Source organism: Fistularia commersonii, chromosome 15 (assembly GCF_037954325.1).
Source record: "Fistularia commersonii isolate RoL2024-O1a breed Wild chromosome 15, RoL_Fcom_v1.0, whole genome shotgun sequence".
Taxonomy (NCBI): Eukaryota; Metazoa; Chordata; class Actinopteri; order Syngnathiformes; family Fistulariidae; genus Fistularia; species Fistularia commersonii.
Window position 1 is genome coordinate 13095079 of NC_141298.1, and position 13375 is coordinate 13108453.

Here is a 13375-nt window from a genome sequence, read left to right on the forward strand (position 1 = left end):
GCTCTTCATATTTAGCGAAATGTCCCAGAAACTGAGTGCAGTCAACAAAAGTGCAGATGCAAAAAGACCAAAAATGGAATAACAGAAAGTGGACAGTGCAGTAGAGGTAGTTAATAATCTGTTATCACTAAGATATACAAATATCAGGGAAAAAATGAATACAATTTAGCAACCTATAAAAATAAAGGTAAAATAACAATAATTAAAGAATACAAACAATGTTTAATAAGTATAAATATGTGCAAATTTGGCAAGTAATGCAATGGAAATAGCAGCAATACCTATTAATGAATGAATGAATGAATAGGTGAAAAAAGTCTTAAGACAGAAGAACTGGGTGTTAAACAGCTGAACAGCAGCAGGAATATTCCAGAGGATGTCAGAGCAGAAGCAAGGCGGCTGAGAAAGATTTTCCAACAAATTTTATTCAAGGATTACATTTTAAATTATTTTCTTTTAAGCCCAAGAGGATGATAGTGCCTTGTTTATTGATGCGTGTTCTCAAAAAGCAGCGCTAGATGGAGCCAGAGCATCATGTTGCTGAGGAGCAACCGAGTTAAAAAACATGTTTTTGGGCAATTATTCAAATACTTTATCTAAGTTAAGATTCTTTTGAATGGTGTGAAAACCTTTTTTGTTTCAGGGAAAAACTCAGAAAAACACTAAACAATAATATTATTGAAAATGTGTCCCTTAGAACAGCTGTCCTTCACTGACCTCATTTGTTTTGCTGTTCGTGTCTTGAAGTGTCACCCCTTTCAGATGACATGGCAACACTTTCAATGTTAAAATGTCCTTCCAACAAAAACCCTATCTAAAAACACAACAGCCTATCTAGTTTTCAAGAATAGTTTAAAACATTTTTTTTGCAACAATCTACTGCCAGGGTTGCCCTTCTTCAGCAGTGCATTAGCATGTAAACATTCACAATATACATACATTAGAAAGGATTTCACCAATAAATGTAATTATTGATTGCATTTTCAGCATAACACAATCCTTTTTAACGCCAAACTCAATGAAAAGGCCAGTTTAGGTATATCACCTCTGACAGCTGAAAAAAATAGTATCATATTAGATTTGTACATGTGTGCCTTAATGAAGTCAGTGTTTATTTATTGAAGTGTTACACTTTTGTATATTTGTACAGCGCTGACTTCTGCCCCTGCCACTTTGTCCCGACAAACGGCGCACTGATGTAAATTTGAGGCTACAGAATGGTTTCCAGATTGCAGTAACCGTGGAGAAAGAGCCCTCACTCTTAACAGGACAGACCCTCTCTGCTCTTGGGTACTTTGCAAGGTGAACTTCCTGCTAGGGTTGTTGTCTCCTAGTTGCTTTCCTAGTTTAAGGTGAATTAAAATGAATGTTTGAGAAAGTTCTGACATTCAGTGAGACACAAATGCTTTCAAGTACATGCATTAAACATTCAGCACGCTAAATAAAATATTAATCCCAAAAAATCCACTAACTCAGATTATTTTTTGGTGCCACGAAATGTCTATTTTTATTTATTTATTTATTTTGCTTATAAATTTTGCCTCATGTAACTATAACGTAAGTAAATACATACAAAATAACATTACATCTCAAACATAGAGCTTGTGCAGCCAACCAGTCCGGACAGTTAACCTGATTAATCCAAAACGGACGAAGTAATTGAATAACAGCAAAATTACTTTGCAGTTTCGTCGCATTTTAAATCAAGAAGTTCGATAGTTTCTTCTCCACCAGAGAGCGCTAAGAAGTGGAGGGGATTGCTCCTTTGGTCCTATTCAGCTTTGTACGTGCACATTGAATTTTTGAAGTCTCTGGCTGCACTGTTTTTAATTCAGGAGAGGCAAATAATTTATAATTTAACTAAACTAAATTATTATTATTGTTATTATTATTGTTGTTATTGTTATTATTATTGTTATTGTTATTGTTATTGTTGCATCCATTATTCTTTAGTTCTGGAATTAAAATGCTGATTTAAATCTAAATATTGCATATCATTTCCAGTGCTAATTTATTTTGAATTTGAAAAAAAAAACAATTTGATGAATTATCCAATATTAATGGGTCATTGGTCACCACCACTTCACAATATTTTATAAAAAAAATTATTTATTTGTTAAAATAAAGAAAATTAAACTTTTATCTGACTTGTCTGTCAAAATGTTGCCCAAAATATTTTTACATTTTTGTACTTGCTATAAATTCGAAAAGGCCGTCTGCTGCTGGTATTAACTGGTATTTATCTTCCCGCCGGCGTGTCTTCGTTGCCCAAAACATGTTGAAACCCTTCATTTTGAGGTTTGAACTGCAACAGCTCTCGTGTTGTTGTAAAAGTTCCAGCAGCAGAGTGGAAGCAGAGCATCACACACACACACACACACACACACAAGATTACAATCCCATATATGCAGAGTATTGCCCTGTCACTTGTTCATTTCTTTTTTTTTTCCTTTTCCTTTTTTTAGCCATCAACAAAGTGTTAGAAATTCTTTCAAGAAAGGATTATTAAATTGTATTATTGCTGCCGCTGAAGGGTTCCTGTAGTCACTCTGGTAGCAGGATTCTCCAGCTGATGAAAACCATCTGGGCCTCGCACTAATATTCAGCGCTGTGGGGATCCGTGCGGCTGTCTGTCATTACTGCTCAGGAGGTGTTCCCGTTCTTGCCAATATGCTTAAAATCGCCATTTCTCCCTCCTCCTCCCCCACCCGTCTGCTGATTTAGCCGGCCACCGAGTAGAATAAATAGAATAAAAGCGAGGAATTCAGGGTTTTCGCCAGGATTTTTTTTTTTTCCCAGCCTTCGCAGGGATTGGCGGGACGCTCGCCCGGGGGGGGGGTCATCACGGGTCGACTCTCCTCAACGGTCGTGTTTGCGGCGCTGCTCGTCCCTCTGTCCGTCAGCAGCTCGACGCTGTCTGGGCAAATTTCATGAGACTTTCAGAAAGTGATACACAGCTTGTAAAAGATACGTAAGATGTCAAAGCAGATCTCGACACAGCTGTTTTAACATTATAAGATGCAACATTGAACATCTTTGAAATCTGCAATCTCCTCAGTAAATCGCTGAGTAGCCACTCGAAGTTTTGTCAATATTATTAAGTTTTTTCGAAAGACTTAATGAAAAACTTGGCTGAATTCAGCTCATCTATAATATTCTTCTCAGTTGGTTGTTGCTGTGCTCTGAAATTGAACGTTTTAATAGTTTTACACTTTTGAAGTGGGCAATTCAGTGCAATTTGAATTATTTAGATCACGAGTTATATTCAAATTTCCCAGACTTGATGGTCTTCCTCTGCTCTGTCTCCCACGCAGGACGTCAAAGAGACAGTTCTGAAATTGCTGCAGACACGCGCCAATCAAAACGGCCTCATCGCGTTTCCCAAAGTCTCCTTCAGGCTGGCGTCCTGTTCTGAGCACCAGAACGGCCCCGTTCTCGCCGACGGCCCTGTAGGCCTTGTGACCGACTCCCCAGAGTCACAGACTTGGCAGCACTTCAGTTTGGAGACGTACAAAAAAAACCTGAAGACCAAACTACTCGGGCGCACCGTGCTCTACGCTGAGGTTGTCTCATCGACCATGGATGTGCTTGACGGGTGAGATGTTTTTTATCCTGAAATTCTTTGCTAATGAAACTTTAACCTTGCGGAGTAAAACATTTTTAATGACACAAAGGCTTCATGTGGGTGGGAAATATTAGCTTGTTAGGAAAACATGTTGGATTTTTTTTTCCTCTTGCAATTGTCATTCTGTTATCTATTGCTAAGGTAGAACATAATATGAGCCAAATATAGTAAAGTGAGATTTGAGCGGGTCACACTATTATAGTCTGGATGATCTGCCTGGATTGATGGGCATTTGAAAAAGGGACAGATTTGTATCTGTCCTCCAATTCTTACCTTTACATATCTGGTAAGGAGCAGTTTTATTTTTCTTTGTCATTAAGAAAAACACTTTTGTGTAAAACGGTTGTCCACAGCAGGTGTTTTATTACCTGTTCAGCACCACGGACAGCGCCGCCGCACGGCACCAGTGCCGGAGCAGAGGCCAGATCGGCCAAAAAAAAAAAACTTGAATTACCCGCTCTTGTCCGGCAGGATGGTTAAACAAGGCATATTTTGCTTGATAAGACAAACATTTCAACAAGAAAACTTTCGTATTAAACAACGCCATATCGATGAGGTAGAAAAGAAATAGACATGGGCATTTGATGCTAGTGTTAGCATCACTTTCTGTGAAGATTGTTTGATAGTGCAAACCATAAATGGCAACTTAGATGAAGAAAAATAGACAAATCAGATCTTTCTCTTTTTTCGGAGTGAGAATTCAGAGGAATCGCTGCAAATCACTCTCGGAAATCACTGCTTTCCATGTACATTTTCCCATTCTGACTAAGAACTCCTTCCGTCACTTCTGCCGCACTCTTAACAGAGACAGTCGGGCAAGAAAATGTCCCATACATCCAATATTGAATGTTAAAGTAAATTCAGCTGCAGTTTTGTGTAGGCATGTACATGATATGAGAAGAAACCAGTTAATATCGATTGAATGGCGCACGCTCACAAGACCGCCATGTCTTGGCCGTCCTGGTCACCCTCTCGTCGAAAATAGGCCAAAATGTCCTTTTTAGTTAAATGTAAGAATTCCACGGCTCATATGAATGTCAAACCACGAGGATGTTGATCTAGAACAGACTTCTCCCCTCACGGGCCACAATGGTTTCTAAAATTGGTCTGAGGTGCCGGGCCAGGAACAGATGGATGGCGCGTTTATATGAACTAATACCATAATTAATAATTATTATAATTAATTACATGGATTGAAAAGAAGTAAATGCAAAAGCCATTGCATAAAAGGATTTGGCCTTTTAGCAAATTATGAATATGCAAGACTCATTGTACAAGTTTTTTACCAAATGTATTGGTTTAATAACATGTTAGAGAAACTCATGTTCATTTTCAGCGGGAGCAGTGTTGTTGTTTTCCCTTTTTTTTTTTTTTTTCGATTTTCAGGATCGATCCAAATTTGTTGGTGTTCGTGACGCCGAACATCTGCTCGCATATTTAGGTTGAGCCAAACAACATGAGCATCTTTTGCACAACAAAGTGCTTTACGATAGATAACGTTCACCCATTTTCACACACACACACACACACACACACATTGGTGTGGGTTACGTCAGATTTTCCATAATTGTTAAAATATATCATTTCATACAATAAGGTCAAGTCTTTTTTTTTTCCAAAATATAAAATGAATGCAGTTACTAATTACAATATAATGGTATCCATTAAAAGAGAGTAATCCTTTAGTTTGACACTGAGAAAATTATAGCTATTTTAGGCAAAATAAGGAGTTAATGTTGATTATTTTAATATTCTTTTGTTTTCTTCTAAATTTGGTTACGCTCCAGGCTTTAAAGAGCAACAAAAGGACGGATGAATATATGAGAAATTATAGTCCCTTGACCACGAAGCATGCTAACTATGCTTGTGCGCGGTCAATACAAGGACGGACGGCCGCGGCTCAGAGGTTGACAGCTAAATTAACAGACAAACCACAATTCAAGAGTCGAGTAGCGATGTCTAGGGCGGAATACGGACCAATTGCATCACCCCGACGCCACCTCAACATAGAAAGAGTCCAAAAACTTCTGTGAGGCTCTGACAGTTCGTAATGAAATCTTCGAACGATTTTTCTGCTGCGTGGAGTGTTGCAATCGGTCCGTATCCCACCCCTTACATCAGTACTTGATTCTTAAATTGCAGTTTGTCTGTGGGGAAAAAAAAAATTGCCAGGTCTGTTAATGTAGCTATCAACCTCCGAGTCGCGGCCGCCCATTCTTGCATTGACAGCTCACAAGCATGGTCCGCATGTTTTGTGGCAGAGTAATGGTAATTTAGATTGGTAATTGACATAAATTGGGTTTAATTACAATTTAATTCCAGGTTTGGCACCCAAATGGCTGTATCTGGACCGCGGGCCGTAGTTTGCCCACGCCTTATCTAAAAAGATCATCTACAGTCAATGGCACAGAAAAACAAGGTTCAAAAGACAATAAAAGAATATAAATATGATCAACATTTGCCCATTATTTTGCTTAAAATAACTATAATTTTCTCAATATCAAACTAAGGGGTTACTCTCTTTATATTGATACAATCATGTTGTAATTAGGAAATCCATTCATTTTGTATTGGGGGGGGCTTGACTATATTGGATGAAATGTAATATTTTAACTATCAAGAAAACTCTGACATAACCCATTCAGTGTATGTGTGTGTTTGTTTGTGTGAACAGGTGAATATTGTCTCTTATAAAGCACTTTGTAACCCCTTTATAAGTTGATATCATTCAACATTTCCCATCTTAATAGGACACAATGTACACAGAACTATGCAGACACAAGTTTTATCGTATCCAGTAATGTGAAACAATAAGATGTAATTAATTTTTTTTTTCCTTAAGAATGTGTGTGGTAAAAAAAGACCTTTACTTCCAGTGCAGTGTTAATTAATTTATAATTGCATCAAACTGCTGCAGAACGCATACTTTCCTGGTTAAACTGTACTTCCCCCACTCCTCGGCTGTCTGGCTGCAGGTCGCTGCTGCACGCAGGTAAAGAAAAGTGCGGGACAAAAACCCATTTACAGACGTGACAGATCACAGATGTGTCCAGTTTCTGGTCAATAGTGGATTTTTAAAGAGTAAAAAAAGAAAATGCCACAATGGAAATATACTTTGGTGATGGTTCAAGTATAGCATAGCTTGTATTTTTTGCAGTTAGAGGTTGCTCAAAGTGTAAAGATGGCATTCTATCAAACTTATAATAAGTCCCTATTAATCCTAGTTCGGTTCTTCTCAGCCACATGTCAGTTGATCTAGCCCGAAAGTAGAAGTGATTTTTCAAAACGCACACGGCTAATTACATGGGTTAAACTGCAGATTTCGCATCGGCTTACTTAGCGGAATCAACAAGCGAAGAATTCCTCCAAAGTTAGCTGTGTTTGCCGCTTCCAAGGGATTCAAAAAACGACTAACGGATCAAACATGTGAATGAGTCCAGCAAGAAGAGAGAAGAGATTCAGAGTCGGCTTTGGCAGATCTCCTCATGTTCGGAAGCAAGTTATCACTTGAGTCAGTCTAATAACCAACAAAAGTCACGGATCACATTGCAAAACCGGTTTTACAGGCTAAAATATGCTTGTGATGCCCAGAATTCGGTGGTGGTTCGGTGATCAGGACTCCTTCCTCAAGTTTCCGGGTGGCCAGTCCAGGGTGTGCCCCACTTCTCGCCCCATGTCACCTGGGATTGTCTTCTTGTTAGATAAGTGGCGTAGACAACGAATAAGTGACACGGACATGATATGTGGGGGTGGGTGGATCACTTATTGGATCCATGTTTGCATTAAAAATTGAATGTAATACAAAAATCAAAAATCCTTTTTTTTTTTTTTTTTTTTTTAATTCAAATGTGTTTCTGTTGTTCATATCCAACAAAAAAAGGACAAAAAAAATTTAATCCGAATTTTTCATGAAAAATAATTCTCGATTAAAAAAAAAAAGAAAAGAAAAGAAAAAACATGCATCAACCTTTGTAGCACAATTAATCAAGGGTGCCCCAGAGGGACATCTGGAAACTCAAATATTAGCAATAAAATCAAACTAAAGCAACAGGTTCGGGGTTACGTGGCCGGCTCATTCACCCTGCTTTGGTTTTTGTACAACTTTAATGACAACATTGTCTGTTCCAATCAGCTCAGAGCCGCTCCACGATCCATTTTTCAAACTTTATGACAGTTTTAATTGCTCCCACCTGCGGCCTCATCGGCCCGCTCAATGGCCACTTTTTCTCACGTGTGGACGCAGACAAAGGAGTCTATTAGGCGCAGCTTGCCTTTGCCACAGTGAGGTCACCCAGGCATTAAATTAGTTCCAGCCCATCTGCACACCCACCCTGCAGCACATGTGCCAGGTCCTCGTTCGCACGTATCAACGCTGTGTCGTTGGTTTTTTTTTTTTTTTCGTTATCACCTGTGTTGGGTTAGCTATCGCGCAAAGGTTAAAAAAAAAAATTGAAAAATGGTTTGTAGCAAAAGCGTTTATTTATTCATCAAATTTTGTCAAACTGATTCTGTTCATAACTTTAATAGAAAGAATTTATAGCAGCAGTTGAGGGAGGTCCTCAGAATTTCATCTGTGCTTCTTCGCGGATGAAGTGGTTCTGTTGGTTCGGTTCGCAGCCGAATGTGAAGAGGCTAGAAACTGCACCTCCAAATCCAAGAAAATGTTTCTCAACCAGAGACAGGTGAGGCACCCGCTCCGGTTTTGGGGAGGAGGACTTGCTCCAATTGGAGAAGTTCAGGTATCTCAGGGTCACGAGCGAAGAAAGGATGGAACAGGAGATCGACAGGCGGATCGGTGCGGCTTCGGCAGTGATGCAGCCTCTGTGCGATTCTGTCATGGTGAAGAAGGAGCCGAGCCGAAACGGCGAAGCGCCCAATTTACCGGTCGCCCTATGTTCCTCCCCTCGCCTATGGTCACAAGGCTTGGGCTGTGACCAAAAGAACAAGGTTGCGGATCTAAGCAACTGGAAATGAGCTTTCTACCCCCAATGGTGTCCGGCGTCTCACCTAGAAACAGGCTGAGGAGTTCGGCCATCCAGGTGGGACTCAGAGTAGTCACTGCTCATCCACGTGGAGAGGAGTCAGATGGCTCGGGCATCTGGTTAGGATGCTTCCCGGACGCCTTTCGTGGGAGTTGTTCTGGGCATGTCTAACCAAGAGGAGGTCCCAGGGAGGATCCAGGACACGCTGGAGGGACTTTGTCTCTCGGCTGGCCTTGGAATCCTTCGGGATCCCCCGGAAGGGCTAGACGGAGTGGCCGGGGAGAGGGTGGTCTCGGCCTTTCTGGTTTGGTTTCCCCGGCGACCCGGAGCAGTGGACATTAGATAGATGAGTGGAAAAAATGTTTGTCATCTTCTGATTTTGGTTGAGGTTTTCTTGCAACCTCACAAGTCTTTCAGTGAGACATATGAATGTTGCTGTAGAGTACCATACAATTTTTTTTCATGTAGTCCCATAGTTCCTTTTCCGCCACAGTATTCCATGTAGCTGTGAATGTGCACGAGCCAGTTGTCCGTACTTGAAGCTTGGGTTCGAGAAAACTCATCAAAATATGATCGAAGTGAGGTCTTTGGACTCGTAGTCGACGCCGTTACCAAAAATTCTGGACCAGCCGCTCAGAAGTCAAAGGAATTCGGCCAGGATGTAATTGGACATTTGATGGACAGGTGGCTCCGATCGCTCGGTGAGACAAAGGTACAGGAGTCGAATCCAAGTTTTTAATCTGCGTTTGGTCGCGGTTCACTCGAACCGTCAATTTTTGAGACTCAAAAAAAAGGGTCCGTACTAATGAAAAAAGTCATCAGTGGAATGAAAAAACAAACTATGCCCATCAGAGTGATAGTTCAAATTTGAGGAAACAGAAGATCACACAAGATAGCAAAAGTGGATAATTGGAAAATTATCATCTTGGCAAGAAACAGCGACGCATAATATTTGGCCAAGTCCAGATTCATCTGGAAGAGGAATAAGGTGGGTCATTGTCCAAGTTTCCCCCTGAAGACACGTCTTCATGAACATGAACAGAGCAGCAAAACACAAACCGCTGGTAGCACTGGAGGACAGGAAGTCCAGACTCCACTTTGACAGACGACATCCAAAAAAAAAAAAAAGAAAAAAACGCTCTGGTTGAGGGTTGACGTTTTCAGGACAGAAGAAACCAAGTTTTTTCGACGGGATCATCTAAAAAGAACAGAGAATGAAAAGGAAGATCGCAAACATGTCCGCGCTTTGAACGGGTGTTCAGTCATGTTGTGTCTAGACTCAGAAGCAACAGGATGATGTTTCTGAGGTGTTTTAGGTCCAAATTCGAACGTATAAATTACTTGCAAATTTCTCAAGTTTAAGAAATAAAATACTTATGGCACATTTCCATTGCTAAAAACAAATCTGAAGCCGGTTCGACCGCAAACAATCAGCAACTGTAGGCGGCCTCACTAAAACCCTGGGAAAGTATCTCATTGGAGCAGGTTTTGGATTTTCCTTCAAACTATTAAATTCATTATTTATCTTTATTCCGCTCATTTTTTTTTATGAGAACATGAGAATAGAATTGGCTGTAACTCAGAGATTATATTAGAAGTATGTTTCTTAAATGTTAAAGTTGACACTTATTTATCTCTATTCCACTTTTATGAGCCTGAAAACGAGGGTCAGATTATAGAACGGGCTGTAAATCGAATCAAAGTATATTTCTTAAATGTTAAAGTTAACAGTTATCGCCAAGGGATCGTTTCATTTCGAAGTCGACGTTGTGGAGGCGAAAAATGGTGTTAAAGTCCACATGGGCCGGGCTGAAGGTCGGATTATGTCGGATTAATACGTGGCTCCCAAATTCAACGTTGCAGCAAAACAAATAAATCAAAATGCGACATCAACAGTTCCGATAAAAGCATCCGAAGCCTCCTACATTTTATCGCTGCGACCCTCCGACAAGCTCTGTGACACCGGTAGCGAGGAAACGTTTATTTGTGAAGAGCTTAGAATGAGAGAGCGTTGTTTTGTTTTTGTTTTTCTAAAAAGACTCGGCCCTGCAGTCAGTCAGGAGGGCATAATGATTCTTTTCCGGCTCTGCTGAATTCGATGCCGAAAGCAACACACTTCCTACTTGTTGACTTTTATTTTTTCTTCTCGGCTCTCTACTTTTGCTCTCGCTAACCCCTCCCCCTTTTTTTTCCCATCAAAAAAAAAAAAACATATGTAAATGAATACGAGCAATGGATGTGAATGTAATTCAAATATTATATTCCCCCTCCTCTACTCAAGCTCATACAAATTCTTTTTTCCGTGCCGTCTGCACATATGGAAAAGATTTTTGGGATTTGCACTGTTGTTTTTCTTAAACATTCTCACTTACGTTCATTATTCCAAAATTGCCACTTCTGACTCTCGCTATATATATTTTCCCTTTGCAATGTTAAGTTTGTATTTCAAACTGAATATTGTGCAGTCACGACGATATTAAAAGTTAAATATTTGAATGCAGGGATCTCGATGCGAAAAGTTCTTGACAAGGGACTTCTAACTTGAAGTTATTGGGCCAAATTCTGTGCAATCACTGCTTGTTTGGACAAGCAATCCAATATCCTCTCTGACACTATATAGAATTAGAGTTCTGTTTCCTGTGAAAAATACCAACCGCAGGAGGTGGGGGGGGGGTCGGTGAGGGAGGGTTCTGGAGAGAAAATGAATTCCTCATAATTGTGGCAACAGGTTCCACCATAAAAATCAAATCGGGCCAATTGACCTCGCATGTTCACCTGCAATTATAAATGATTGTGAGCAGATGCCTAAACATCCTCATGTCTTATCCCGCGAAACATGTGGCGTCGTGTCGGGCCAGAATGTTTTATGTCCAGTGGAAGGTATGCTGTTCTCTGTAGATACAGGTCACTGCAGAACGGGGTAGCGCGAGGTCCAAAAGGTTGCACTTTTTTTCTTTTTTTTTTTTTTTTTTTTGCTGAGATTGCAGCCACCTGTCAAAAAGAAAGTTTTAATCATTTTAGTTCAATAGGCAAAAATACCAAAGTATCCCACCGTTCCTGAACTCAATTTTTCATTCCAAATCCTTCACAATAACCGAACACTCGGATGTTTCATTGTCTTTAAAAAGCTACAGAAATAGCTTTCCCGCTTGTGTAATCTCTGTTTGATTCAAATCAACACATTTGGTTGCGTATTGAAAATAAGAAACTCTAAATCGGTACAGCCGAAAGACCCCTTGTCCAGAGCCTCTGCATCTGCAGGCCCCACAAGCCTGAAAAAAGCCATTTGTCTTGGTAAGAGAATTTGTTTGCAAATGTTGAGAAATCTGTAGATTAAAAAAAAAAAAAAAAAAAAGGGATTTGGGCAGAAACACAAGCAAGGTCAGAAATAACACAAAATCTCTGACTGATTCTTATAACCATGTTGAAATACATCTGACAAGTATAAAGTTACAATATATATGTCCGTACATCTGTTTGTTCCATAACAATAACACCAATACCGATTGTTTGTGTTTTTTCTTTACTTGAAATCGTATTGTTTGAAAGGAATATTTGCTGAAAATACAAAAGACGCGTCCCTCCCCGAACATCTCGGATCAGTTTTGTTTGTTCGTACACATGCAAACCTTTGGTAAATGGACTGCTTTGTTAGAAAGTTAAACTAAATCCTTCCCGAACCTCTGCTGGAGGAGGAATCCCCATGAAAGACGAGCAGTCAGCAAAACAAGGTCATCTATGGGTGCCTCAGCTGTCCCTCCGGTAATGGAGCAGCCCTCTCTAATAAGGCACATCCAATGGTGCTATTTAGGAAAAAAAAAATCATTTTTTTCCCTTAGTCAACAGGATTAGCTCAATTAATCACATTTCCAGATTAGTTTTTTTCCCCCCTCCTTTATCGATCATCTCTTTCGTGCCGCCAAATGATCAATGCAAACGTGCTTATGCATGGGGGGAAATCCTGTTTCAAAAATGAGCATTGACGGCGGAAATAATCTTCTAATCTCGGGATATTTTAATCCGGAAAGTGAAAGTGCTCCACGTTTGGGGGGGGGGTTGATGGCTTCGAGAAAAATAATCACTTAAAAAGACCCTGCGTTTAACAAGTAACATTTCACGAGTCTTGCAACGTCTTTTTCAGAATAAAAAGCGTTGCATTTTTCGGTAAATTCTGTTGGGTTTTTTTTCTGAACATGGCCAGTTGGTGACTTTTTTTTTTTATTTAGAAATGTCAGATACGTGCAACGGTTGGGTTTGGGACGCAGCGTCGATGTAATTCTCCAAGCAGACACGCTCGCCGAACCTCAGCCATCGCTGTCGCTGAAAGAGACTCAGCTGGTTGCTGCTTATCCTCCTGACCCCGGGTTTTGTCTGCAACTCTGACCCCGTCGGACTTATCTGCACCCCGAAACAAACAAAAAAAAAAAAAAACTCCCGAGCAGGGATTTAGAGGCGCCTGATTTTTTTCCACACTGACATTCTTTAACCTCCATGTTGAAAGATCCTACTTTATCTCCTCTCTATGTTCTCTCACATGATATTTATTCATATTTTTAGTCTTTTTTTTTTTTTTTTTTACATTTCTCTGTGTGATCCCACACATTTAGCCCCTGGTGAGTTCTGCAAATCAAGGGTCGCAAAGTATTATATGGGAAAAGTACAGAAAGTTCAATTTTAGAGAATTAGTCATACTTCCGTACAAAATGTTAACTCCAATTAATTAAAAAAGAGCGTCGGCGGGAGAAATAAAGTCGCTTTGTTTTCTCTC

At 40.0% G+C, this 13375-nt stretch overlaps 1 protein-coding gene across 2 annotated transcripts in view; it reads left to right on the plus strand.

The window, feature by feature from the left end:
• The window catches only part of hlcs (holocarboxylase synthetase (biotin-(proprionyl-CoA-carboxylase (ATP-hydrolysing)) ligase)), a 28694-nt gene that overhangs the window by 9188 nt on the left and 6131 nt on the right, over positions 1-13375 (plus strand). For both annotated transcript variants that reach the window (XM_086160551.1, XM_086160552.1), the window contains one exon: positions 3315-3595. In XM_086160551.1, coding sequence (XP_086016677.1) covers positions 3315-3595 — 281 coding nt within the window. The remainder of the gene's footprint in view (positions 1-3314; positions 3596-13375) is intronic.